Source organism: Lachancea lanzarotensis, scaffold LALA0S03 (genome assembly GCF_000938715.1).
Source record: "Lachancea lanzarotensis genome assembly LALA0, scaffold LALA0S03, whole genome shotgun sequence".
Lineage (NCBI taxonomy): Eukaryota > Fungi > Ascomycota > Saccharomycetes > Saccharomycetales > Saccharomycetaceae > Lachancea > Lachancea lanzarotensis.
In genome coordinates this window covers 1-27173 of record NW_019212881.1, presented here as the reverse complement: position 1 = coordinate 27173, position 27173 = coordinate 1, and the positions used below count along the sequence as shown (strand labels likewise).

The 27173-nt window shown below is 44.2% G+C and overlaps 9 protein-coding genes across 9 annotated transcripts; 3 read left to right on the top strand and 6 right to left on the bottom strand.

The window, feature by feature from the left end:
- Nucleotides 1-560: 560 nt before the first annotated feature.
- On the top strand, nucleotides 561-4184 carry CAT8 (LALA0S03e00276g1_1; the record flags this gene model as incomplete). The annotated part of the gene is made up of 1 exon (XM_022773042.1): nucleotides 561-4184. One exon carries the CDS (start codon nucleotides 561-563, stop codon nucleotides 4182-4184), a length of 3624 nt encoding a protein of 1207 aa, XP_022627556.1.
- A 3108-nt stretch (nucleotides 4185-7292) lies between these two features.
- Nucleotides 7293-10355, top strand: NAB6 (LALA0S03e00254g1_1; the record flags this gene model as incomplete). Its single annotated transcript, XM_022773041.1, has 1 exon — nucleotides 7293-10355. One exon carries the CDS (start codon nucleotides 7293-7295, stop codon nucleotides 10353-10355), a length of 3063 nt encoding a protein of 1020 aa, XP_022627555.1.
- A 749-nt stretch (nucleotides 10356-11104) lies between these two features.
- On the top strand, nucleotides 11105-12667 carry LALA0_S03e00232g (LALA0S03e00232g1_1; the record flags this gene model as incomplete). The annotated part of the gene is made up of 1 exon (XM_022773040.1): nucleotides 11105-12667. One exon carries the CDS (start codon nucleotides 11105-11107, stop codon nucleotides 12665-12667), a length of 1563 nt encoding a protein of 520 aa, XP_022627554.1.
- A 210-nt stretch (nucleotides 12668-12877) lies between these two features.
- Nucleotides 12878-14547, bottom strand: VAN1 (LALA0S03e00210g1_1; the record flags this gene model as incomplete). The annotated part of the gene is made up of 2 exons (XM_022773039.1): nucleotides 12878-14339; nucleotides 14501-14547. The coding sequence occupies 2 exons, from the start codon at nucleotides 14545-14547 to the stop codon at nucleotides 12878-12880; spliced, it is 1509 nt and encodes a 502-aa protein (XP_022627553.1).
- A 453-nt stretch (nucleotides 14548-15000) lies between these two features.
- SAM4 (LALA0S03e00188g1_1) lies at nucleotides 15001-15981 on the bottom strand (the record flags this gene model as incomplete). The annotated part of the gene is made up of 1 exon (XM_022773038.1): nucleotides 15001-15981. The coding sequence occupies one exon, from the start codon at nucleotides 15979-15981 to the stop codon at nucleotides 15001-15003; it is 981 nt and encodes a 326-aa protein (XP_022627552.1).
- A 711-nt stretch (nucleotides 15982-16692) lies between these two features.
- On the bottom strand, nucleotides 16693-18558 carry PRM15 (LALA0S03e00166g1_1; the record flags this gene model as incomplete). The annotated part of the gene is made up of 1 exon (XM_022773037.1): nucleotides 16693-18558. One exon carries the CDS (start codon nucleotides 18556-18558, stop codon nucleotides 16693-16695), a length of 1866 nt encoding a protein of 621 aa, XP_022627551.1.
- Nucleotides 18559-19072: 514 nt separating this feature from the next.
- On the bottom strand, nucleotides 19073-21271 carry FCP1 (LALA0S03e00144g1_1; the record flags this gene model as incomplete). The annotated part of the gene is made up of 1 exon (XM_022773036.1): nucleotides 19073-21271. One exon carries the CDS (start codon nucleotides 21269-21271, stop codon nucleotides 19073-19075), a length of 2199 nt encoding a protein of 732 aa, XP_022627550.1.
- Nucleotides 21272-22946: 1675 nt separating this feature from the next.
- Nucleotides 22947-24632, bottom strand: TAF8 (LALA0S03e00122g1_1; the record flags this gene model as incomplete). Its single annotated transcript, XM_022773035.1, has 1 exon — nucleotides 22947-24632. One exon carries the CDS (start codon nucleotides 24630-24632, stop codon nucleotides 22947-22949), a length of 1686 nt encoding a protein of 561 aa, XP_022627549.1.
- Nucleotides 24633-24805: 173 nt separating this feature from the next.
- DSK2 (LALA0S03e00100g1_1) lies at nucleotides 24806-25978 on the bottom strand (the record flags this gene model as incomplete). The annotated part of the gene is made up of 1 exon (XM_022773034.1): nucleotides 24806-25978. One exon carries the CDS (start codon nucleotides 25976-25978, stop codon nucleotides 24806-24808), a length of 1173 nt encoding a protein of 390 aa, XP_022627548.1.
- Nucleotides 25979-27173: the final 1195 nt, after the last annotated feature.

Below are 27173 nucleotides of genomic sequence, written 5' to 3'. Positions count from 1 at the left end.
AAAGTTCAGATCTTCAACGCCTGACTAAGTGTATAGCATTTCCAAGCTCATAAACCTAGCCTCTCAATAGATTGAGTTCAAGAATCACCGCTCTTATCAATCTCTAAAGAAGTGGGATCTGGACCGTTTTTTGAGCTTTTATCTACCTATAGATCGCCAAAATTCGAAGTATCAATTCCGTCGTTTACACGAAGTCTCATGGCCTGTATTGTATCTAAAAGACCCCTGTCGTTCTTTTCCTTTGAAGCTGTTTAAACCACTGAAAAATCGTTGAATAATTAATATATGTACCTGACGAAATTCATCTTCACCATTTATTATAGACAAGCTTTCAATAAACTATAGACGCTTTGACCATCACAGGCCTTGCCAAGTTCTCGTCTAAGTGTGTTGACCTTTCTCTATAGCGATATATATCCAGGTGATCTAACACAGCTGGAATTTTCAAAATACTCAACTCTACCGTGACTTTTCGATTGTTCTTGTTACACTCAAGTCAAGTGCTGTGGTAGCATCCCGGTTGCACTTCGCTGAAAAACAAATAATTTACCAGGATGGGAATGGACGGTACTGATAGAGACGCTTTTGAACCGCGAATTATTCGTGCGATGAACTCGCAAGCAATCGGTATGTCAAATCCAGTTCTTAGCCAGCCGTCGTCGATATCACAATCACCAGCGAGCTTTCAACCTAGAGCAGGCTCAACCGCTAACGGCAGTTTTGTGGCCCCTAGCGTCTCGCCAACTGGATCTTCAGTAACTCCATCTACCAACTTCCGTGTTGCACAGGCTTGTGACCGTTGTAGGTCGAAAAAGACACGCTGCGATGGGAAACGACCTCAGTGTTCACAGTGTGCAGCAGTGGGCTTCGAATGTAAGGTAAGCGATAAGCTTTCCCGCCGTGCATTTCCCAAGGGCTATACGGAGACCCTGGAAGAGCGTGTGAGAGAACTAGAGGCAGAAAACCGTCGTTTGGTGGCATTATGCGATCTCAAAGATGAACAGCTGCATTTGATGTCACGATACTCGTCTTCCAAATCTCGCTTCGGAACGACTTCCTCTCCAGAGGACGATCGTTTGCTACAACAACTGAGCTCCTCTAACGGTGGTTCGCTGCGTGTCAGTTCCACAAACCTTTATCTTCTCAACAAAACCTCGCCTTCTGAAGAGGGAAATGCTGGGAGCCATAGATGCCAGGTCTCTAATTGCAGTGACTCGTCGCACCCGCATCTTCATGAAAAACCTGTGAGCACAAGCTTCACCGATCCACAGGCTATTTCCTTTGAACAAAACGAGGCGCCAGGACTACCGGCTGTTCAAGCTCTTTCCAAAATGGCAAACCACGAGTATTCATCGCAACTGGCATGTCTTGTTGCATTATCCATACCGCGCTCGACTGAAGAGATACTGTTTATCCCAAGGCTACTGGCACGGTTGGGACAAGTCTTCGGACTAACGTCAAAGCAGTGTATCTACACAGCTTCGCTATTGGCATCTTTGAAAGAGCCTGCGCAAGTGATGGTTCCGAACACTGATGGTCTCACACAACTAAGGGTAAAGAGTTTGTGGGAAATTGATGACTTAATGTGGTTCTTCACGCAAAGTTGCAGGTTCAACCTTGATTCGAGCAGCAATCCAGATACTCTGTCTTTTGTGGAAATCGAGGACTTGATATCAAAGTATTTTGATAGCTGCCATGCTTTTATACCGGTTCTGAACGAGAACGAATTTTACAACTACTATTTCAAGTTCAAGGACGATCTTATCCGTGATAAGGAGCTGTTTACTGAATCAAGCGCATCTTTTGCCCACCGCAGCAAATCCATATCCTATAAAATTTTCGGCTGTATTTTGATGGTGGTATGCCAGTTTGGAATCATATTGAAAGTAAAAAGCGAAAACCTGGGGACAAAACATAAGCTGAGCCGAATCATGAACTACTACAATACTTCAATTCCAGCGGTCAAATCTAATCCATATTTCACTGTCAAGACAACCTCTATCAAAATACTGCAGTTAATGTCATTGCTGTTATTTTATTTTTTGAACACGGGAGATGTATCATCCGTTTATGAGGTAAGAGGTAAGATTGTTTCCATGGCACAGCAATTGAGACTCCACCGTTGCCCAAGTGCAGTTTTAGGCACCGAGGGTTCTACAATGAGCAAGAACGAGCAAGGCGATCGAAGGTTACTATTCTGGGGCATCTATTATTTAGACGTTTTCTCGGCACTACAATTAGGTGTTCCGCGTTTGCTAAAAGATCATGAAATTGAATGTGCTCTACCGTTAAGCGATAATAGCAAAGAAGGTGTCACTTTATCGGACCAAGTAGTAAAGCTTGAAGGGCAAGTTTCAGAGTTTTCTTTATCGTTGTTACGCTTCTCAAAAATTTTGGGTAACATTCTGGACTCCATTTTCAAACGAGGAATGACCGCTGCTACTGCTCAACAGGTGGCTTTAATTCATGAAAATGCCTTGGATGACTGGATGAGAAGCCTACCGCAGAAACTCAAGTTTCAACTTGATGTGAATGGAACAGTCGATACCAAAGAGTTTAGCAGAGGTAATGAGTGGGTACAGGAACATGGACAAGGAGATAAGAGAGCTCTCATGATACTATATTTTATGATAAAGTGTTTGGTACATTTACCAGTGCTGGCCGCAAAACCTTTTTCGACAGGGCCACAGAATGAGATAGAATCTGAGGACACTCTGATAAGCGATGATTCAAGTAGATCTGCAGACCGTTCCTCGTCCCATGTACTCTTGCAGCAAGCCATAAACACCTTTTTGAGCGTACAGTCTACTTTGGGAAACCGGTATCTACCCCTTGCGATAAACATGCCAAGAATTAAGTCTCAGTTTGCATTACTGAGCGCTAAAGGTGCATTAGATTATACCAAAGGTGGGACATTATTTCAATACAGCAAGAATTTGTTACTTGACGTGGTGAAAGAAGTTGAAGATACGAAAAGACTCGAGATTCCTGGCTCGCTGTCGTGGCATAGCTTGATCTTATTAGATATGGCTATCAATGTCATCTTACAGCCGCCACAAACCAGTCCAGAAAAACTGGACAAGCTTTTGGGGAAGCGTCTTCAATATTACAACAAGCTAATGGGTCGGTCAAACAACAGTTCTGGCTCTAAAAGGAAGCATGAAGAACAAAACGGTGGGAACTCACTAAAATTGACGCCCGCAAGCTCGGAGTGCGAGTCTCCCGCTGAGAAAAAGGTCAAAACGGAACGCAATGACAAACTCTTACCAATTGGAGGGGATACAAAACCTCCGCCGCAAGGAAGAGACTTTGGCTCCAGCACCAGGGCCAATTTCGGCGGCAGTAATGCCCAGAATGCTATTGCTGAAGCCTTTCAATTCGATACGGTGCTGAATAGTAGCTCATTCAGTAACACAGATCTAAGTGCCTTTTTTACCGCAGATGGAGGGGTTACGAACATGGGAAGCGGTATCTCAAGTTTAAACCTCGCCGGAGTGGGAAATGGTGACTCCGCAAACAATCACCAAAATGGACCAGTTGCTCGCAACCAGCTTCAAACATCTTTTGACGATGGGCTATTCAGGGTTCCAAGTAATGGTGATTTCTTGAAAGACTACTATCGCGTACCTGGTGCATCGTCTTCGCAATTGAATCTTATCTTTTTGAACGCCCATGCGGGTTCAGGAGGACAGGATGCGTCTGTCCATGCCAAAAACAGTAATGACAATAATATCAATAATAATTTCAACGACCGTGGCAATGAGACAGCGTTGAGCTCCGCTGCTGGAACGAATCAAGCATCAATATTGGCGCGGGGGTCTGGCTTTACAGTGGATGCATCGCTTGGACTGGCGCCCTTGTTGGCTTGGAGTCCAACTGGCGCTGAAAATCACGATGCTCGTACCGCGTCTTTGCCAAGTTCTTACGCCTCTGTCAACGCTGCAATTCCAACCAGACAAGATAATCGGGGGGACGTTAATTTTGAGTCGATGGGAGACTCAAAACAGGAAAACGGGGACGATACTGCAATAACTATGCCTGCAAGGGCGCATCGCGGACCACGCCGGAGATGGAACACAGCGTCCGGGGCCACGGAATCTCCAACGCAGTATTCTCAGGAAAACAATAATGATAGCGAAGGTAACTTTCAAGATTTGTTTCAATGGCAAAATTCTGGATTTTAGTCAGTAAATGAGTTCCTCGAGCATCTTAAAGTCTAGTTGAAACTGGAAAGGTAGCAGTTTATTCAAAGTCATAGTTTCAATGATTTCGAGATGCACAGTTTGGAGCTAGCTTGAGTGACAGATTTAATAGCCATCAATCCAAAATCGTTGAGCGTTGTCTTATCCAGCAAGTAAGAGGGCCAACAAATAATTTGAAATACGGTGCAAAATTTAGTTGGAAAGATACCATTTGTGAAAAGTGTCTATGCCTTTTTGAGTGTGGATCTTAAGTGGTGTTGAAGGGATCTGAAGCAGATTTCAGTTCTTCAAAAACAATATCCCTTTGAAGGGTCTGTACCACAGGTGTAATAATGAAGCGTGCGTCATGGTGCTGGGAATTGATCTTGGTTAGCTGACTGGATCATATAAGCTAAAGAAACAATGAGAGATTAGGAGGCAGAACTGAAGGAATATTCAAGATGTAATATTTGTTTTAAATTTTGTTCATGGTAATTACAAAGACTGTGCAAGGGTTTGTTCGTCTTTTTGGGATAGAAAATATATTCACATCTTTGTTCAATTCAAACACCTTCCTCTAGGAAGCGTCGATACCTCTCTCGGATAATGAAAGTTGCATTTGTCAAAGTGTCCTACGCTGTGCCATCTTGCTAGGAAGTTCCTCGAGATGAGAGTCGAGATTCGTTGGGTAACGGTATGTGGCTTAGGTATTTAAATAAGAGAAAGCATCCTCTGTTTTTACCAGATGAATTGAATCGTAATCGCGGAAAGCGATGTAAAAGGAGAGGTTATAACGTTGTATCTTTATGGTTTGAAAGATGAGAGTTGCCAAGTAAAGAAGAAAGGGAGCTGGGACGAAGTTGCTCTATTCGTTGAAACCAGAGGTGACAGAAGGCGAATATTTGTAAAACGTCGTAGTTTATGGGTCACGTGACTGGTACTTTGCTTTGAGCTTGGTTTGTAACCGGTTGGTCATATTGAACTCGGTTCATCTGTACGTAGTCTACAGAAGATCTGGAATGCTTTTTCAGCTGGAAATGCAGGAATATTTATAGCTGTACCTGTTATCCGTAGGTATTTGGCTCCAGGACCAGTGGTAATTTTAACATTGTTTATACTCGTGTTGAGACTCTGTCTCTTGAGACTCTGTCTCTTGAGGGTCGTTGTACGATAAACGTCCCATATCTTGGGTGCTTCTATCCATAATTGTTAGGTGTAAACTATTGTTTTTATTGAGTTAGAGTTATCTCTCCGTGACGTATTTGGCATACCTGGAATGATCTTGTAGGGTGGACAAAGCGTCCGTTCTTATACAAATTCTTGGAAATGTTCCGTCGCGGAGAAATCTAGAAAGTTTCAAGCATTCCGGGTGCAACTAGTGAGAATGGTCTAGCCTGGGAGACATACGATCGATAGTTGTTCTAGATTCTTTGAGCATCTTGTTGATGATGACGCTGTCATCTGTCACGTGTATGTGATCGCTTTGTTATGGTTCTGATGTTAGACAGACAGAGTAACCGACAAACATCTATCCGCGGTATTTGCACAAGGATGTAGATTTTGTTTGTGTCACTGGGTTCCATGAGATGTGAGGCATTCGAAGCTGGATCGACGGTGTTTTGCTATAAAGTTCTCTTCTTAACTGCAGCGTCAAATTAACCACCAAGTGATACGTTCCACGTGACCCAGTGACAGCGACAGAATTGAAAAAGATCAAACCAACCATGCCATACTTATCGATTAATCAATGCAGGGAATCCAGTTTAATTCTTTCTGTATTCATGGTATAGCTCTCAACTGTAATTGATGTCCCGATCCCCGGATGGTCTGCACTTTGATAAGCTACCCATGTCTTTGGTGTTAGATTCCATTTTTGGCTGCGTGGATGGATATTGTTGGTATTATTAAACTGTTCTCAGACCTGATCCCGTAATTTGAATAAATTTTGGCCTTCGGAGGGTTCGGATCTGGGCACCGTGAAGGTCTAGGTGATTGGACGGTCAAATATGATCATGTGCCATATGCATTTACCAAGTCGAGAGGAAAGCTATAGGACCGTAGATTTATTATTCATGACAGCGGAAACTTTTAGTTATAATCGCTAGCTGTCAAAATTGGATCTGTGATTTTTTAACCATCAACACCAACAGCTCTCACGTATATTTGGCTACTTCGAGATTCTAGAAGTCCCAAATCGATTGACAACTCGTCTAGCCTCCATTTTGACGAGCGACGTATTTTCACTTATGATTATTGAAAACCTCAAACTGTTCACAATTGTGAACGCCACCAATCAATCGTGACAAGAAGAAGATCAAAAAGGAGCGCTCAGCAATAAAGTCTAGCAAACAAAAGACGATTAGGACGTGTTGAGCCAACCAACGAGTATCGGTATACCAATGAAAGCAAAAACACTCAAACGTTCCGATACCATAATTTCAGAAAGCCTCAAAAGTTCCGATACCACAATTGTAGTATACTAGGCTCGATCAACCAGCTTAATTCAGCCGATCTACCTTCAAAATCGACCGCTGACGCTCGAGACTGGTCACCTATCACGAAACATCGTTCCATTCTCTTTGCCCAAATACACATATATAATCTAAATTCAGTAAAAAACCGCGAAACCTGTGTTCAACCTTACCTTTTAACACTTCTTGATTCAAACAACACACACATTCACAATCCCAATTCTACACAAAAAGGTGTTGAGTGCGTGCCAAACAGAGTTCCCATACACACCTGGGATCAGTATCGCACACTCACACTCATCACAACAAGCTTTGGAAAAGCTGGCGGTCGGTTTTTGTCTAAATTTTTTTTTTGAACTTTACACTGGTTTTAACCGTTGTGAATCGAGCCAAACAACCGAGCGGTGGAAAGCACAAGACACACAAAACCCGTGGAGTAGACTCAATTGGTACAGAAGGACAATTGGTTGTTTGCACGGTTTTATACGGTCTTTGTCCCACACAAAACAATTGAAAAAATTGGAGTCCCAGATCACAAATTACAGGATTTTTTGGGTACCTTTTTTCTATAAAACCGTAACGGGATAAAACTTAGAGCATTAGGAACACAAGAACCAAATACAAGTGGGAAGAGGGAAAGATGGCTCTCCATGACGCCAATACCGGTATAAATAACACCACTACTGGAAAACGTCAAGAAGTTCCCGAGAGACGCGGGTCGTCATTTTACACGGAGAACAGGTTTTCACCTCGAACTGCGTATAGTAATGGGAATTTGCAGTCAACGCATCAACTTCATAACTACCACCACCGCCAACAGCCGCCACAAACTCCCTTCGATCTCACGTATGGCGCGTCATTACTCCCATCGCATCTGTTGCTGAACTCTCCGTACGTAGCGACGCCGCACTCGAACCCCATTGTAAACGGACGGTACCACCACCATAACATACCGTACAACCATCATCATCATCACCAACAGCACCAAACGCTGCCGCTGCGTATGCCTCCGGTGCCCCTCGACAAGCGTGGTCCCCGGAGACCTAAGGCCCTGCATTTAGTGGACGACGAAACACGTCAGACCGCTTACGAAATTGCCTACGAGGTGTTGCCACCAACGGTGACAGATGACGAGTTTCGCACGCCGTCATTGCTGTTCTCCAACCTCAGCCCGGAGCTGCATTTGCATGAGTTTTTGAGCAAATTCGACAAGTGCGACAGACTCGAAAGTGTCTATCGCGTTGACTCCGACAAGGAAAAACAATCCATTCTGGTCAGTTTTCTTACCCAAGAAACATGTTTGGATTTCTATAACGGCGTTCTGCAGAGACTTTCGGAATTTAAAAAACAGCTGAACTCCCAGAAATTGACTCTGAATTTTGTCCGACTACAAGACGCAGATTCTGGCCCCACACGACATGAAGTCCGAAACCAGGTTTTACGTTCAGGAGCAACTCGCTCTGTGGCTCTAGAATTTGGATCGGACGTCTCATCCCAAAGCTTATTCGAAAAACTACCATTTCTCGATAACCGAGGCCCTCGTTACATTGTGGAGTGCATCGAATTCGTTAACACCAATCGTATCTCGAGACATTTGAGCTCACACTACGCTGTGGTCTATTTCATTAGCATCGCTATGGCCATAGAGACTTCAGAATACCTCGAGGTACACAAGAAGTCAATACATGACTTGCAGAAATTCCAGTACGTCACAACCACTTCTACTTCTGGCAAGTCAGAGCTACGTACACTTTCAGGCTCACAGATAAATCTACGTGAATCTTCCAACATTTCCCACTTTACTGGCGTTGCTGCAGACGACTTTCCTCCAGCAAAACCTGATCTTGCTCATTCCAATGTCCCTACCAAAACTCTGAAAATTGAGCCGGAGCTGTATGGCCCTCCGACTTTGGTAGAGCATACTCAACATCCTTCTCATATCGCTGCATCTAAGCCACTTAACGTGGACTCTGTTGCAAACGGTTCATCTGAAAATGGGTCATCGCCAGCACCACAAGAAATGCTCATAAACGACTTTGACCCCTCTCCGCGCGGTAGCATGATATCCCTGATCCAGACTGATACTCCAGCTCAATCTCATCAATTCCCTCATTACCCGTACTATGTTGATATGGCAAAGCCTCTGGGACGTACTCTACAACAGCAGTTTACAACTACAGCACAAGTTGCGACAGCTATGGGTGGCGGTGTGGGCAATAGGACGGTTTACATTGGCAACATAAATCAGCGTTCAAAGGCTGAGGATATTTGTAATGTCGTTCGCGGCGGTCTCTTACAAACTGTCAAATTTATTGCATCCAAACAAATCTGCTTTGTGACCTTTATTGATGCTGCTGCTGCCGTTCAGTTTTTCGCTAATTCCTCAATTGAGCCAATCGTTTTACATGGAAATGTTCTAAAAGTTGGATGGGGCCACCATTCGGGGGACTTACCTCAATCAATATCATTAGCAGTGACTGTCGGTGCTAGCAGAAACGTATATGTCAGTTTACCTGAGCATGCTTTCAAGGACAAATTCATACACGACCCTGAATACCAGGACTTGAAAGAAAAATACCACCTCCCATCTAAGGATGCTCTGCTACAAGATTTCAAAGCATTTGGTGACATTGAGCAAATTAATTTTCTACCAGACGGGCACTGTTGCTGGATTAACTTCATGAACATTTCCAATGCCATAAAGCTCGTTGAAGATGTCAACAATTCCAGAAACTCGGAATCTTTTCATGAGAAGTTTCAGAACCGGTATCGAGGATTGATTATAGGGTACGGTAAAGACCGCTGTGGAAACATTAACAAAAACTTAGTTGCAAACAAAAATTCGAAGCATTACAAGAAGGTCAAGAAAACGAGCTATCAGATAAGAGCTAGACAACAGCAAGAAAAGGGCCTTGATGGTAATGGATCGCCCGCTCATGCTGGTGATGAGCCCAGAACTTTGAAAGCAGATGCCTTTGGCATTTCTTTATCTGATGATAAGGGGCCGGTAAGAGACTCGGATGAAGAACAAAAGCTGGAAGAAAAGGAGCTATTGCGACTTAGCCTTGACGACAACGAATTGGACGAAGGGCTGGGGATATCATTAGCTCATAATAGTCCTGGAGAACAATTCCCCAATGACGAAAGCGACTCATCAGACTCTTCAGATGTAAACATTATCGTTTCAAGCCATGCCTCTAATCATGGTGCAGAATTAGGAAATGGCAGAGATCAATTCTCGGAAAAAGGAGACAGTCGCCAGAACATTGACCACGCAAAAATTGCTGGCCACCCAAATGCATTCAGGAGGTTTTCGCCAATGGTTTCGAGCACATCGCTGGACGCTGTACCGCCGTTGGCGCCTTCAACCATGACCAGGCAGTTCAAAATTGCTCACCAGCGCGGTAAGCAAATTGAGTACTACGGCAACGACTCTGACGTAATCGACAGAACAGACCCCAAGCCGGGTAAAAATGCCAGACGTCCGCATCCACAGGGTTCATTACGACGTGGAAAGTCTAAGGCGATCCCAGGTTCGGATGTCATGGCCCAGTACCTGGCTCAACTTCAACACTCCACTTTCATGTACGCCGCAAACATTCTTGGAGTGGACGATGGAGAATCCCCGGTGTACTATGATGAGAATGGCTGTTTAGAGCAAATGGCGTGTAAACTTCCATCACCACGTCGCACGACCCGCTAATTATCATTGGCATTTCCGTCAAACTAAATGAGGCGAAACGCAGCATCGACTTTACAAAAGTTCTCGAACTAAAATCAGCGAATGGACAGTCACGGAAATGGATGAAATTAACCAATATATTATTGAGGCAGAACTTGAGGTAAGTACCAAGAAGTTGGGAGCACTAGTGGAGGTATCATTACTACTACAGGTTCAAGCTCAAATGACACAGTAAATGGTTTCGCCAACATTCACGTCATATATACGATTTCTAGACAGTCCACCAAATTCGAACACGAGCATTGTTACGATTCCCGAAAGATAGAAGCTGCAGTAAAAGTTTAATAATTGAAGTATCGATAATTCATCAGCGAATCAGAAGCGATTCTTGAATCATACGAAGAAACAGTGAGGTGTATGAAGCTTGGCTTTCTGTACTGGTCCTTGCCTTCGAGTTGAAATGAGTCAGTACTCATTGATGTACTCAGACGAAATTGTAAGTTTAAGCATCAAATTCTAGACCCATACATCGTGACTAAAGAAGTTCCGATCAAGACCGACCGAACTATCTGTTTAAAGAACTTTTGTTCTTCAGACCACATCCCGTTCTGCATTGGCCCTCGACAATACCTGGCTATAATTTGAAATAAGCTAGGCCTTTGTTTTTGAAGTTTTAACAGCAATTGACGCATTACATCGTATACTGCCGTGCACCTGCTGTCTCATTCTGTCGAAAGCTGCTTTAGTCTTTTAAACTACCGCTGAAGGCAATGTCTTTTGCTGAGAAGGAAGAAAATGATTCAAAGACTGCTGTGAACGAACTTCATGACTGTGCCGACAACGGCGGTGTGAGAAATCCTAATTTGCAGGATCAGACCTATCTGGACAGTAGATTTAAAGAAATCGTATTTGTGGGTTTCTGCATGCTTTCACAGCTACTGAACCAGGCTGCTGCAACTCAGGCTAATCCGCTTTTCAATGTGATTTCAAATTCTCTAAATTCTGGCACATCTCAGCAAACATGGCTCATGGCAGCATTTCCAATGGTTTCTGGATCTTTCATTTTGGTTAGCGGGAAAGTTGGAGATATATATGGGCTCAAGAAAACTTTGATAGTTGGATACATCATTGTCATTATTTGGTCTTTAATCTGCGGTCTGAGTTCTTATACACGCAATGTGAACTTCTTTATCGTTGCAAGGGCTTTTCAAGGCCTTGGCATTGCCTTTATTCTTCCCAACGTTATGGGTATCGTCGGTAACATTTACGTTCCAAATACCAAAGCTAAAAACCTCGTATTCAGCTTAATCGGTTCATGTGCCCCAATCGGAGCAACAATGGGTTGCGTTTCCTCTGGGCTGATCGGACAGGAGTCCAAAATCTGGGCGTGGGCATTTTATGCGTACGCCTTAACTGCGTTCTTGAATTTGTGTGTGGCAATTTGGATCATTCCCAACAATATACCGACAAATGTTCACAAGTTCAAGATGGATTGGTGGGGAGCACTCTTAGGTGTGGTGGGGCTCATTTTACTGAACTTTGTATGGAATCAAGCACCTATCGATGGATGGAACAAAGTTTATATCATTGTTTTGTTGATTATCTCGGTGATTATTCTCGCCGGCTTCTTCGTTTTCGAAGCGAAAGTGGCTACAGAGCCACTTCTGCCACGAGCCGCAATGCGCAATCGCAGACTTCTTATGATTTTGGCGTCGTTGTTTTTCGGATGGGGATCTTTCGGTATCTGGACGTTCTACTATATGTCATTCGTTTTGAACCTTCGACATTACAGCCCGCTATGGGCTGGAGGAACGTATTTCATGTTCGCAATATGGGGAATTGTAGCCGCCTTGATAGTCGGGTACACTCTTCACATCTTTGGACCAGCAATTATCTTGCTGACATCTATGATCGCTTTCGACTGTGGCTGCATAATGCTTTCAGTCACTCCGATTGATCAAACCTACTACAGAATGACCATGGGTATCATGATTATTTTAAGTTTTGGTATGGACTTATCATTCCCAGCTTCGTCAATTATAGTTAGTGATGAATTACCAAGCCAGTACCAAGGAATGGCTGGTTCACTGGTCAATACGATGGTGAGCTACTCGATGTCGCTGTGCTTGGGGATAGGTGGCACTGCTGAACACTATATCAATAAGGATGGCACAAAATTACTCGAAGGGTATAGGGCAGCACTCTATGTTGGCATAGGTCTTGCGTCCATAGCAGTTCTAATCAGCGCCACATACTTGATCGAGGAGCTATGGTCAAAACGCAGAGATTTGTATGCTGAAAACTCCAAGAATAGCTCTACACCTTTGGAGTAGTGCTTGAGATAGTCAAACAAACAGCCGAAATTCATTGCATGTCAAAAACTGTTTTCAGACTCGAGACATATCGTTGTCCACCAATTTTACGGTATAATTTATATAATATACAACTAATTTCATGTTAATACTGTAAAGTACTCATCAGAAAGTTCGCCTCCAATTTTGCTGACCTGAATGCATGGGAGTCAGTCTTTTCAGATTAAAATTTTAAGGTCCGCCGTCGGCGGTTCTCTTGCTGCCTCTCTCCTTCTCTGCGATGAGTTTCAAATCGTCATCACTTGGTTCGTAGATATGCCATAGGGTATAGTTTGGTAAACCGGCTACTCTATACCCCATCTTTTTAGCCATTTTTCCAAACGCCTCAGTTTCCGCATGATTTTCGAAAGTAAAAGCTGGAAAGTGAACACCATTTCTAAACAGTTGTGCTTTTGCGAGAATAGAAACACCACCGACACCATCAAGTTCGAGAATGTCTTTTGGGTTTCCATCAGGGTCTCTAATGTACCCCAAATGTATCCTGTATGTTGCATACTCAGCGTATCCTTCGACAATCACGTCATCTTCGTCCAAACTACTAGCTAAGCGTAAAGCATCTGGAGATTCGGGCCAGGAATTCAAGTCATAAGCCTGTTCTCCATCTAAGAACTCAGGCAAAGGACGCCACACGTTAGGAACTGCTACATCATAGTCGATGGCCATTAAATCTTGAATTACGGAGCCGGGGCATAATTCCACGTCTGCATCCCTCCAATAGACCCACGAATGGTAGGGTTTCAAAGCATTCGCTGTCAACCAGTTACGGGCGCGGCCCATGAGCTTTCTCCTTATTCCTTGATTCTTTACAGCATGTCTATCAGAAAAACCTTGACCTATCGCTTGGCCGAAATCTTTTTGAAAAATTTGAACCGAACGAAAAGGCTTGTCGTAATTGTCATGGAAAGGAGGACTATAGGCATTCTTGACCATTTCCAAGTAGGATGGGCGCATGTACTTCAAAAATAAATCTCGGGTACCCTTCATTTCTGAATCAGCTTTATTCTCAGTTTCGGCTAACTGTTCGGACAAAGACCCGCTCTGCATTTCCTGAGAGTAATCTATTAAGGCAGTCAAAGTATTATCGTCCTCTGTGCTGTCACTTACGAGAAACGCCAAATCTATAAGTTCGTGGGGATATGTTAAATTCATGAGATTTTTGAACATGAGAGGTAAAACTCTTTCCGCATTACGGAGGGGTACAAGCAGTAGAACGTGTTCTCTGTTCTTCACACCATTAGGAGAGCCTCGGAACGCTTCGAGATTGTATTTCTGAACCGTCGACCCGTAAAGCATATTTATCTCCTTATTGTAGAGGTCTTTATCCGCTGGTGTCAGAACATCCAAGCCACCATTGGAGATCAGATAGTGTTCAGAACCGAGGTCGTATTTTGCCAATGCTTCTCTATCAGTTTTCAAAAAATCGTAGTCGTAATATTCTGATTCTTCTAATACCATGGGCGACCCATAACTTATGTCAGAATCTCGGAACAAACGCCGTATGACAAAAACCCCCGCCAGGAGGAGAAGAATGATTACCACCGAGCTGTTGCTTCTCAGCAATTGCCTTGATTTTATCCGATTCAACATGCCATCGCCTTTGCGCTTCGGACTCAATTTCGGTTTATTTTTACTGCTGTAAGTCAAAGAAATGACACAATCGTTAGTACATTGCTTCCTTAACCCTAAAACTGACGTTTCAAGTCCGAATGATACAGTTTTGGTGCATCTTTTGACAACTTGTTCGACCTGATATGGGCAAATAACAATCAGAAAAAGCGTCTGTTTTCGACATACATTGGTAGCTCTAAATGGCCCTTTTTTTTCCCAAAGAGTATGGCCATCTCCCTCTGCTTGAACCCTTAAGCTTGGAGCAGAAACCAATCGCTAGCAAAGACTGTTGTGGGTTTGAAGTAGTTTATTGTCGATGATGGTTAGTTCGGGCCAGGCTAGCCAATTTTAGTTGAAATGTAAAAACAAAAAAAATCCGTGAAACGTGATAAATTGTGACTGGATAAACGAGGAGAGGAGTGACTCGAGCATTGGGTAGGGGATCAACTCGATGAATGGAGTTATCCTTCGATACATGATGGACAACAACATACGTGCATGCACCTAAACATAAGCGAGGTTTCGTAGAAGCTTGAGACAGTTCTTTGTAACAGGTAAGGGAGCTGATGCCGAAAGTAAATAGTAATGTATTTATGGAGGGTTTATGTGTAATGTGGATTGTAACTAGATGCGAGAGCGCTGACATTTCATCATGCTTTCCGCGCAAAGCATTTTTATCTTGCTTTCTATTTCGAGTGCTTGCAGACGGAATCACTGATCGTTTTGATGTCAGCAGGCGTAGTCCTGCAACATCCTCCAATGATTCGGGCTCCGTTGTCAATGTATTCCTTGACCAGGTAGTCCCAGGTCACCTCGTGCGATTTCTTGGACGTCCACACTTTCTGCACTGTATCGTATATTTCACCGCTATTTGGGTATGCAATGAGAGGAAGGTCTGGTAGAACTTCATGCAGCTCTTTGAGCATATTGTGGGAATGGTCAAAACTAACGCAGTTCACACCCAACAGTGTGAAATTGGGGTTCAGCTTTGGACCCAAAGATTTGATGTACTCGCCAATTTCTCGCAGGCTTGTGCCATCGCGCAGTTTCCCGTGAGAGTGAACGGAAAGCCCAATGCAAAAAGGTTTGGAGATCAGAGATTCGTCCCACGAAAGAATGGCTTTCAGCTCGTGGAAATTGGGGATGGTCTCAAAGGCAATCATATCCAGGTTCTCGTTGTTATTGAAGGCAGACAGCTGCAGTTCGAAATAGCCCAAATAGTCAATTTTGGCTGGCTCTGGTCCGTACTCGCCCGTGAACTCCGAACAGTTGTGAGCGCCCCATGGGCCGATACAGCCCACCAGCCACTTCTCGTCTCCGATGCACTCGCGCGAGAAGGCCACTATTCTGGAGAGCAACTCAACGTACGCATCTGGGGTCTTGATCACAGTATTTTCAGAAACCGATTTGAAGCTTGCCTGGTAAGTCACCGTCATCAAAGCCTGTGCGCCACTAGCCAAAAAATCCTCGTACATTTCTTTCACAATCTGGCGATCTGAGGAGGCAGGATCCGACCAGAACGACTCATTCACAAACGGAATTGTAGACCACACGGGATTGGCTACCTTTATACCTCTATTTTCCAGTTCCGTACCCTGACCACCGTCTAAAACCAGAACAGCATTTGGGTTGCTGCTCAAATACTCTTTTATGGAAGGACGACTCATGTTGTAATAATTTCTTGTTTTCTTCAGTAGGTGCTTACTCGCTTGAAATGACAGCTACAATAGTATCGATGCTTGTTAATATTTCAAAAAAATGTGTACTTTCAACAGTGCAGATTTTATAAGAGTTTTTTTTAACCCAAATGACTGAAAATGTATTTCGAAGCATCCACGAAGCCTTGAATGCTTCGACTTCTGGCAAACTTTAGTATCTGCGATGGAAAACGCATTTCTGATGCCTTAGTTCATTTTTCCATGACGACTAATTTTTTCTATTACCCATGACAACACATTGGGCATTAGAAAGAACATTGACGATGAGTCTTACGAGCCGCAGGGTTTAGAGAAATGGGCACATCTGTACTCGAGGATGCGATGAGTCATATACGGCGAAATATGGGCAGTATTTTTCATTCATGCGCGGAAACATCACCACTTTTTTTTTCCGTTGTCTCTTTAGGTAATTAGTGACACTTGACGAAACGGCGTCGTTCACCTGAGAACTGGGAACTGCGACCGGTGTAAACAGCAATCGAGCCGGTTCTTGTGCTGCGATCTTGATATCAGAACTTAATAAAAAACCGACATGTCGGAGACTTAAAATCCACGGTGCTTAGTTTTCATTTTTGAATTTTTTTTTTTTCGTTTTCGGGTCTTTGGCCTATTCACCATCACCAAAACATCTGCAACAGCAACAATGATGATGCTCTGTTTTCAAAAATTTGTAGTCAGCCCCATCTCCTGCGGTTTAAACCAGCATTCTTTTAGTGTATCCCAAGTTCTTTTCGCTAAAGCACGAGCTTTCTCCTCCGAATCAGAAATAGCTTCGATGTAGACCTTCAATTTGGGCTCAGTGCCGGAGCCTCTGGTCGTAAATCTCACGTAGTCATCCGAATGCAACCGAGACCGCAGAACGGCAGTGATCATCTGAGAGGAAGAATCGACAGGCAGTCTAGGCACATTGTTGGGAGTGTCCGACTGATAGCCGATGGTCAAATCTGTGAAGGTCTCAACAGTGAATTCGTCGCCCAGCGTCGAAGGATGCTGTTGTCCATGATTCCGGTACGAGTCGCGAATTGCCCCAAAAATAACGTTGGTGACAGTAGGATTGGGTACAGTGTAGTAGCCGTTGTACTCTTGGAAATAACCATAACGAGCGAAAGCGCGACGTAAAATGTCAATGGGTGATAGGCCCTTGGCTTTCCAATTGGCAATCATTTGTAAGAAAACAACAGCTGCACTTATTCCGTCTTTGTCGTGCACAACTTTCGAAAACATGTAGCCTATAGCTTCTTCGAAGGCAAAGGGAACGTAGAGACCCTCCTTTTCCAGTGAGCGAGCCTGATTACCAAGCCACTTAAACCCAGTCAAGGTATCCCGATATTCGAACCCTTCTACCTCAGCCATTCGTTTGATCATTTGCGATGACACCGTCGAGTTGATAAGTACAAGAGGGTTTGCACGTTGAAACTCCTCGTTTTCTTGCTTGTAAGAATCCCAGGTTTGTTGGGCAAAGAGGAAACCGATCTCGTTGCCGGATAGTTGTTTCCATTTGTTTTCATACTTGACGGCTGCAGAGAAGCGGTCGGCATCAGGGTCATTCGCAAGGACAAAAGATATGTCATTCTTTTCGGCCAACGAAATCGCCAAATCCAATGCGCCTTTCTCCTCAGGGTTTGGAAAACTGACCGTTGGGAACTCGGGATCGGGATTCTTCTGTTGCGGAACACATAGGTAATCCACATTGCCTTTTAGCCCCCAGACCTTTTCGACAATGCGTTCAAAGATCTCGGATCCAACACCGTGCATAGGTGTGTATACGAACCAGGGTTTGTTTTTGGTGCTGGATAGTTCTGTAAAAACAAGTCGCTTTGCGACCGCACTCACGTATTTCTGAGTGATGTCTGATTTAGCGTCAATGAGCTTACCACTTGCAATTGCCCCTGCTTTGATCGAATCGTAATTCCACGCATCATCCCAGGGCTTGAGGTTGTCGTCGATGGACTGCGCTATGAGGCGATCGTGAGGAGGAATTATTTGACACCCATTAGAATAGTAGACTTTGTAGCCATTGTCCAGTTTAGGATTGTGACTAGCCGTAATCATGACACCACCGCTAGCATTCAATTGATCAATTGCGAACGGCACCAACGGTGTGTGTACATAGACATCTTGAGTGCCATCATTTTCCACAAAGCACAAATCGTAAACTGTAAAACCAAGTTGAAGGAAAGCAGCAATTGTGACCTGGGCAAATTCTTTGGAGTTGAATCTGTGATCGTGTCCAACAACCACGCTCTTGTTAGTTGGAAACTTGTCCTGCAAGTACTTAGCCAATCCCTGCGATGCCTGAAGAACTGTTAATGTGTTCATTCTGCTAACCCCTGCTTCCATTCTAGCACGCAAGCCAGCTGTCCCAAATGCGATCCTGGAATCCAAACGTAAGTGCAATTCATGCCAATTCTGTGAGTTAACCAATTCCGTGATTTCCTTCCTTGTGTGTTCGTTCTTGTCGTTTTCGAACCAAGCTGACACTTTGCTTGCCAGTTCTGGTGGTACCTGAACAGCCCCACTGCTCATCTTGACTGTCTCTTGAGTTGCTTGGACTGAGTTATCTTTCTGTTTCTCTCTAAAGTTCTCACTGAAAGGGTCTCATGATATTACTACATGTGAAAGTATATGTGGTGTCACTGTCGTCGAGTTCAAGGTGACAGGAAGTAAGCCGATTTTAGAATCGTTTCACGTCGGGAGATGGCTTTACACAAAGTATACAGGTAAATGAGATTTTTGTAGCTCAGTGCGACAATTGCAGCTGAGGAATGGCTTGCGAGAAGAAAGTAGAATTGATAAATTTCCTGTTACAACCTGAGCCATGATAGTTCTTTAGCGAGAGCGCTACACTTGGCCAGAGGTTAATAAACTTGACCCCGGTGAGCGCATGACTTCATTGTAGTCGGCTCTCGAAAGGTTGTGCTCAACTTCACTCCAGCTGCTTGTCCCCCACAAAAAAAAAAAAAAAAAAANNNCCCCCAAAAAAAAAAAAAAAAAAAAAAAATTGAAATTGTGTGAATGGATGGATGGTATGCTGTCAACTTCATCCTTCCAGCTCGAGCAGAAGCTCTGCTTCTAGATCGTCATCGTCATTTTCGTCTTTGTCGTGGGATTCATCCGCACCTTCATTCTCTAACTCGCGGTGTTGACGTTTATGATCTGAGTCCTCATCAGAAGAAATTGATCGCTTTCGGTCACCAGGTCCGTCGCTCACAGACGCCTCTCTGGAGTACTGGGGTGAATCAAGAGCCGTCTTTATTTTTTGGCTTGCCTCCGAGTCGTTTTTATCGATTTCGTTCTCGTCCTCATCTTCGTCCTCGTCTTCATCATTGAGAAACTCGTCCATTTCGTCATCATCGTTATCCAGCCACATATCGTCGCCGGCCAGCAGATCAACCTCATTGACAGAGGCCTGAGTGGCTCTTTCGCGAATGGTATGTTCGGCGGCCTTCCTCTTTTCTAGTCTTTTTTTGAAGTCCTCAAGCTCTTCCTCCGTGACCGCTTGTTCTGTGAGCAGTTCGTAAGGCTGCTCGCTTGTCCTTTGCCACTGGACTAAACACTCGAATATCCAGTCCGGGTGAACGACTTTTATGCTGGGGTTAAAGGCCTTCGCCAAGCGGGCTTTGAATGTTCCTGGAGTTTTGGTGACGATATGGGTGGTATTTTCGTCCACATCACTTGAAGTCACCGCCCCAAACATACCCGTCCATAAAGCAATGTCTGCCTGCCGCACATCCGTGCCCAAAGGAATCAGGCCTGAAAACACGAAGTTGCAGCCTTGTAAAACTTTGGCCTTCATGGCTGGCAACAACTTTTTGATATCGGGCAATTCTTCGTCCTTGGCTAGCTCCTCATAATACGTTTTATGAACTCTCAATAGTATTCCCGACAGATGCGGAAGCTCGTCATCGTCATCAATTAAAAGCTTTTGATTATGCATGTGCTTCTGTAATTCCGCCAGCGGCCTATTTTGTTGTTGGACTTCCAGAGAAGCGTTGTGCTCCAGTTTTTTAGCCAGATCTTCCTTTGAAATGGGCCGATCGGTTTGATTCTCTTCTGTTATTTTATTGAATTGTTCCTCCTGTTTTTTAACCTCTTGATCAATCTTTTCCTGTAGTTTTTTTTCCGTGTCCATTATGTCTGTTAAAAGCTCTTCCTCTTCTGCCTTTTTGCGATGTCTTCTGCCCATATGCAACATGGAGTTTTGTTGCCTCGGCAGGAAGTTGGAGTTGATGTCACCAACACCTACGAAAAAATCGTAAGGTACCACTTTGATCAGATTCGGACACCAGCTCCATACGTCACCTCTGTCATCGATGATAACAACCATGGATTGATCCATTGGGAACAATCTCTCAAGAGACTTGTGAGTAAGGGAGCCATTTTCGTCGCGCGACAAGATCCGGTCACCGAAAAGCTCACCAGCCGGGTCTATTATCTTGGCAATTTCCAGAGCGTAAGCCCTAGTAGCCATGGTATAAATATGGAGCTCAAAGTGAGGAGCTACTTTTTCGAAAAACTCTTGTAATCCTGGTCTCAGCTTCACGTAGTACTGACATTTACGGGTTGGTGGACGGGGACCCATATAAAACGGCGGCAGCACCGGGTCTTCGTCAAGCGAAAAAGATTGAACGTTTTTAAGGGCATCAAAATTCGGGTTGGAAGGATCGTTAGCCCACTCTTTGATGGTAGGGTCCACGCCACAATGGATCACCGTTTGGTCCAGATCTACCACCAGAACCAACTTTTTGAGTTCCCGAAGTTGCTTTTGTGTAGTTTTCTCGATCGACGCCGCCTGGCGCTCCGAAACTTTGATGTTCGTGTTATTATGGGCCATGGTCAATTTACTATTAGAGAATCCGGTGTTGTTGAGATTCTGGTCTTCGTATTCTTCCACAGCTTTGCCGCAAACCACACATAGGGACCCATATGTAACGTCGTGCGTACAAGGTTGGCTAACCTCCGCCACCACCGCCGAATCACTCACAAATTCGTCTCCTAAGCTGAGGTTGAGTGCCATGATGGTGCCCTCTATTGGCGAGTCAAAAGTCCCCACCAAATCCACTCTTACCTTTTTCTTGGTGCTTTCCTCATTCGGAGCTGTTATCACATCTTGTAGTTCCCAGTACTTGTAAACAAAAAGCCTCTGGCCTTTCTTGACCTCATCGCCTGTTGAAACACACAATTTCGCAATAGTTACAGGGAAGGGTAGATTGGAAGGCAATCTTATAGGAGTTGTCATTCTACCCGATAACTACTTTCGTATTAGGCCTTCTGGTAGACCTCTGTAGCTCTTTCGTTGGTGATCTTTGTTTTAGTTGGAGGTCTGCAAAGAAGCATGTTCATTAATTTTTCAGTCCTAGCCCTACAAGCTCAGAACGTTTGAGCAAGCAGAGAAGTGTTGATAATGAGCACGACGGTGTAAACCACGAAAAAGTAGTATCCATTAGAGAACTTCGGTCTTGAAACTGTACACTAAATTCTTGTCAGCTTATGGGACCTTCATAGGCTTATTTGAACGGTGTTTTTCCGTTAACATTGGCCCATTCCAAGTAATCACAGGTACCATGTAATTTTGAGTAGGCACAGGTACTAGGTTACCACAAGTACGTACATTTTTAAGTATGATGTTATCGAGGTAGCATCTTGTTACTCGATTCAAATCGCTTGCTAAAAGATCAATGCTGCTTCCCCTGCATACTTAGGGCGAAATTGCCCATAAAACACTTTACCTTGGGCAATAGTGTTCTTGCCAAAAACAGACGGCACATTACAGGACTTGACTGGAGCATAGAGAGCTGCTGAACAAATCTGTGGAGAGTCGCATTACAGCTATTCTTTGGGCGAGCTCAAGGACTTTGTAAGTCATGTCAACAATCGGCGTAAGAAAGGTGACAGCACACAAACGTAGCAGCTGAGCAGGACACTGAAGAGTGCTTTGATCGACCTTATAGTAGTTGCTTCACCATCGAGGTGTTCTGTTTTCTCACCGGGAGCTCATGGTTTTGTTGAGCTAACAGGTATCGATTTCAACTGGCAGTGTGAAGCAAATTCTCGTAGTCATCATCATGCCCAGCATGTTGAGATAAACATTATCCTTTTAGCGCTTGCTCTTAATTGGGTGACTGTGTCTCTTGATGATATTTTTCTTCGTCTTTCGCCTCTTTTTCAGTGCCACAGAAGCAACTCTTCAATCTGATCTTGATGCGTAACGAAAAACAGGTCCTATGAAAAACTCTGAGACAGTTTAGCTCTGTTTTTGTGTTTGTTGTTCTTCTAGAAGTCCCAGAAGCAAGCAGCTAGTGGCATCGAGGAGTGCGTTGGCATCATCCTCGGCGGCTACGAGTCCTTTAGATAACTTTAGCAATTATCATCAACTATGTTACCTGCACGGTCTTCGACTGTCTCATAATATCAGGTTCGATGACTGGGTGAAATCAGATTGTGTCTTACAGTGGCCTTTTTATCCTCTACTGGACGTATAGCAACGAAACACAAAAGAGTAACAAGCAAACATGGGTCAAAGACACTGATCTACATAAGTCCTTACTTTCGTTTTATCTACACGGTGATTTAAGATGAGTATTGATGCTTAAGTTATGTATTGACAACCTCTGAAACTTCCTCAACAGGCTTTTGCTCCATGATCTAAACACGTATTTCGATGTTTTATATACCTCCGCAGACACGAGACTGTCTTTTTGAGCTTCAGAAATGCAATGGCAAAGTCTCTGTCATTAGAAGGACGTTTTGATCTTGGCCGCATTATATGCAACTGATAAACACAGGATCATGCATAATGCACCCTGCTTAGCAAGTTCGATGCGAATCGGGTACCTGGAAGGGTCTGGAAGTACTCGTTTGGCTTCGACAGAATATCCGATGATGCACAGGGAGCTTCAAAATGAACGCCTTGCCTATTCCGGAGAAATAACTTCTTCTTGTGAGGAAGCTAAATTATTGCCGTCGTCTGGCTTTTGGCCCTTGATATCCTCACTGCTATTTTCATTCATTAGCGACATGTTGCCCTGTTCGTTACCATCTACTATGAGACCAGAGGCCTCATGTGTGATATTGTCCTTATCTGCAGTGTTTTCCGTTCCACTGCCTTCTTTGTCGTCGACTCCAGAATCTTTTGAATTTGTTTCTCCACCGTCAAGTTCCTGTTGCTCTGAACCAAATTCCGTATCTCTAACGTTCGGCTGTTGCTTTTCTGCCTCTGGTGGCTGTTCTTCGCCGACAGATGCTAGCATCGTAGCATCAGATGGCGGTGCCCCACCATTCGGTTGCATTTCATTCTGTCCTGGCGCTTGTTTATCTTTGTCAAGGTCTTCAGGCTCGTTTTCACTATCGCTACTGCCGAGGCCACCAAAAAAAGGATCCTCGTTCAAATTGTTCAAGTCCAGCTCATCGAATTCCTTTGACATTTTGCTCCGCTCTTCTCTTTCCCTCTTTGACTGTTCTTCTCTTTCAATTCTCCTCTGTTCTGCTGCTGCTATCTCCCGTTTTCGTTGCTCCTTCACTAGTGGGGCGGTTTTTAAGAAGCCAACATAGCTCCGATGCAATAAGGACCGTACTTCCTTTTCAGCTACTTTACAATTTACTCGTTGACTCACAAAAGGGGAAAGAAGTTGGGTTGCTCTCATAAACGGCCCCTTTTGGATTTGTAACAGACGCCTTTCATGGTCCTTGACCCGTCGTCTGGTGATCTCGACTCGACTTCGAGCATATTCTTCCAGATTATAGTGGTCTTGCGGCAGAGTCCTTAGCAGATCATTTACTTTATCGACATTTGCAGCACGCGACTTCTTTACCTGTTTGAAGATCAATTGAGTCTCTTCCTGGCTTTCGCGGTAAAGTTCGTTGTTGTCCGCTACGTTTAAATGAGAATCTTCGTTGCTGAGACGCGAAAGGTTGATTAATGCTTTCTCCGAAAGATTTGATTCCTCGGCTAGCTTTCTTTTCATTTGTCTCTCGTCAGTGATGGGTTTATTGTACAATGATGTGAACCTGTAGGTATGATCTGGCGGAAATTCAGGCAGCCACTTGGGTACATGCTTCGCTTCTTTCACAGATGGTGGTACTAGCTTCAGAATTCCTTTGCCCTTATCAAAAAACTCAGGATGTGACGAGCGCAAAAGATCTTCTTTGGGTGCTGGAGTTCTTTCCTTATGTAAGGCATCTTTACCTTCCCTTTCAACTTTTTCCACATTGTCCAGACACCGAGACCTCACAAACCGAGACCTCTCATGCTCGACCATGAGATCAGCGCATGTCAAATTATAGCCCTCTATCACCAGTAACAGATCTTTTTTCGATATGCAACGTCGTCTTTGGATGTTTGCAACCTTATGCAAGTCCTCCAGCATACTGGAAAGCGCTTCTTCCACTAGTAGAATGAGATTTTCAAAGGCCAGTTGTGAAACAGAAACATCGTCATTGATTGCCTTGAGCTGAAGTGCTACTGCTTTCTCTAGAATCTTTCTCAACGGATCCTCTAGAGTCTTGTTCGATATCTCAGTTAAATTTGGCAAATGCTTCAATTGAACCCTGCCGCCAAATTCTCCAAGTTGAAGTGACGAGTCTGGTTCAGAGTTTGTCATTCTTCTAAGCCGTTATTGCCGAGGTATTTAATCCACTGTAGAGGGAGAATCACTGATCCTTCTAGATTGTTTTTCAATAGGTTTCTCTAATGGAGTTGTTGTTAAATGAAACTACGTTATTAAAGATCACTGTGTACTATGAACGATACTCTGGGAGTGGGACGTTTCGTAGACTAAACATCTCCATTGAGCAATGCATCAAGGGCTCCTTGAACTGAGCCACCACTTCTTCTGAGAGCAGCAACGTTTCTATCGAATTCGAAAAATCCCATGTCGTTCAATTGTCTAAGCTGCTGCTCGTAACGTTCCTCGGGGGGTCTTGAGTCTTGCTGAGTCTGGGCAGGGGCACCAAATCCACCGCCACCAAGAAGCGAGGAAAGAAGAGCAGGGTCGAAGTTAGGGGTAGCGCCACCGGCACCAGCGTTATTACCAGCACCGCCTAGTAGGGACAGGAATGGATTGGCAGATGCATCGAAACCGGATGTGGATCCCGCTGCGGGTGGCTGTGGCATGCCACCCAAAAGCGATGCAAATGGATTAGCCAATGGATTCGACTGGCTTGTCTGCGCTTGAGGCTGCTGTTCTTGTGGATTTGCAGATGCTGGTTGGCTGGAGGTCGTATTCTGGTCTGTGGAACCTGGGGCTGGGAAAGGATTAGCTTCTGCGGCAGGGTCTCCACCACCAAACATGCTTGACATCTGCATGCTTTGTCTTACCATCTCTGGGTTGGTCAACATTTGTCTGAACATGGGACTTTGAAGAAGCTGTCTTGCCTGGGGGCCCATGCTTTGGAGTTGTGGACTTTGCTGGATGAGAAAATCGATCATCTGTGGGTTGCTGAGCATCTCGCTCATCTGTGACTGCATGACTGGGTTTTCCAGCATTCTGAGCACTTCGTCAGAGTTTGGAGCGCTTGTCATGCCCCCGTCAGGGCCAAATGAATCTGCGGATGGCAGATTCAAAAATCCGGCGTAACGGGCACTAGTGAGGTCGGCCAAAGGATTGAAACCGCCCGTTTGGCCCGTGGAGAGTGTGGACGGTGCCGCAGCACCGGCAGGAGCCTGTTGTTGCGACCCAGTTGCGCTACTAGAAGCCGCGGCAGGGCTTCCGCTTTTTTTCACGCCTCCGGACTTTACCAAATGGATTGCATGGCCGTCCTGTATCTTGTAAGACTCGATAGTCTGGTCATCTTTCAAGATTTTGCCAGAATAGATCAAACGTTGATTTTCGGCTGGTATTTCTGAAAGCCCAGCTATGGCCTTTTTCAGATCGTCAATTGAGCCCGTTGGATCTATCGAAACGTCCCATTTGTTCTGACCTGATTTCACATGGATTGTGATACTCATTTTCGTAACGATTACGCTGTAAGGCTTGTGAAGTGGTCTAAACAGTTGGAAAGCTTCACTGGTTAGGGTCGTTTGAAGCCATGCTGTACTATGTGGATGATATACATATATTACACATATATATATGAGCTTAGGAATACTGAGATACGCAACTATTGCCTTCGTTTAAGATGACAATTATTATAGGCCATCAAACGCTTCTTAAACGGACGATTGAACAAGTATTTAAACGTCTGGAAACCACTTCTGCCATTTGGAGGAGTGAGAATAGCGTTTAGCGCTTTTTCGCTCTTTGCAAGGGTTCTTCTTTTCTGTTGAACTGAGTTCTTCGAAAAAAGAGTCAAAAACAGGATTGAAGAACTTTCAGTATTTTCTGGGGATTTCTAACACACCAGTGGATCGGGGAGTTAGCTGGGGAGTTCTGCATGAGAAGCGTGAAGACGCTTTGCCTTCTTGTACAGTTCTGATTACATAGTATATAACATAAATTATATCATGTTGGCGACAGAAAAACAAAAAGAGTAGTGAGAACTGAAAAGTGGGAAAGAGGGGTATGAGATGCTTCAGCGAATGAAAGACTACAGTAGGGGTCATGAAAACGATTAAATGGACAAGGTGAGTTGTGAAGGTGGAATCTGAGCAGTGTGATTGTTGTTGCAAGTCTTCCATATCACGTGCTACTTGTCAATGACAACACAGGAGACAAGTGATCAAGAAATAGTTCAAAGATCAGATGGTGACGATAGAGAAATGTTTGGTTGAGACCTTGAGCAGTAGAGAGGATGTGTGTATTTGTGTTTGTACTCGTATTGAGACCCTGTCTCTGGGTGTCGTTGCACGATCAGAGTCTCGTGTCTTGGGTGAATCTATCCATTATTGTAAGAGGTCAACTACTGTTTTATTGAGTTTGGAGATTTCTTCCCGTGATTTACTTAGAGTAAATGGAATGCGCTTGTAGGGTGGATGAAACGTCCCTTCTTATACACATTTCAGGAAGTGTTCGGTCGCTGACGAATGTTGAAATTTTCAAGCATTTCGGGTGCAAATAGTGGGAATGAGTTGATCTAGGAGCTATGAGTTCAACTGCAAGTGATACCACTCATTTCCATCAATGTCGTTCCTGTCGGAACCTCTGTCTGTCTAGCGTCAGATCCATGACAAAGTGATCACAAACACGTGACACGATGACAGCGTC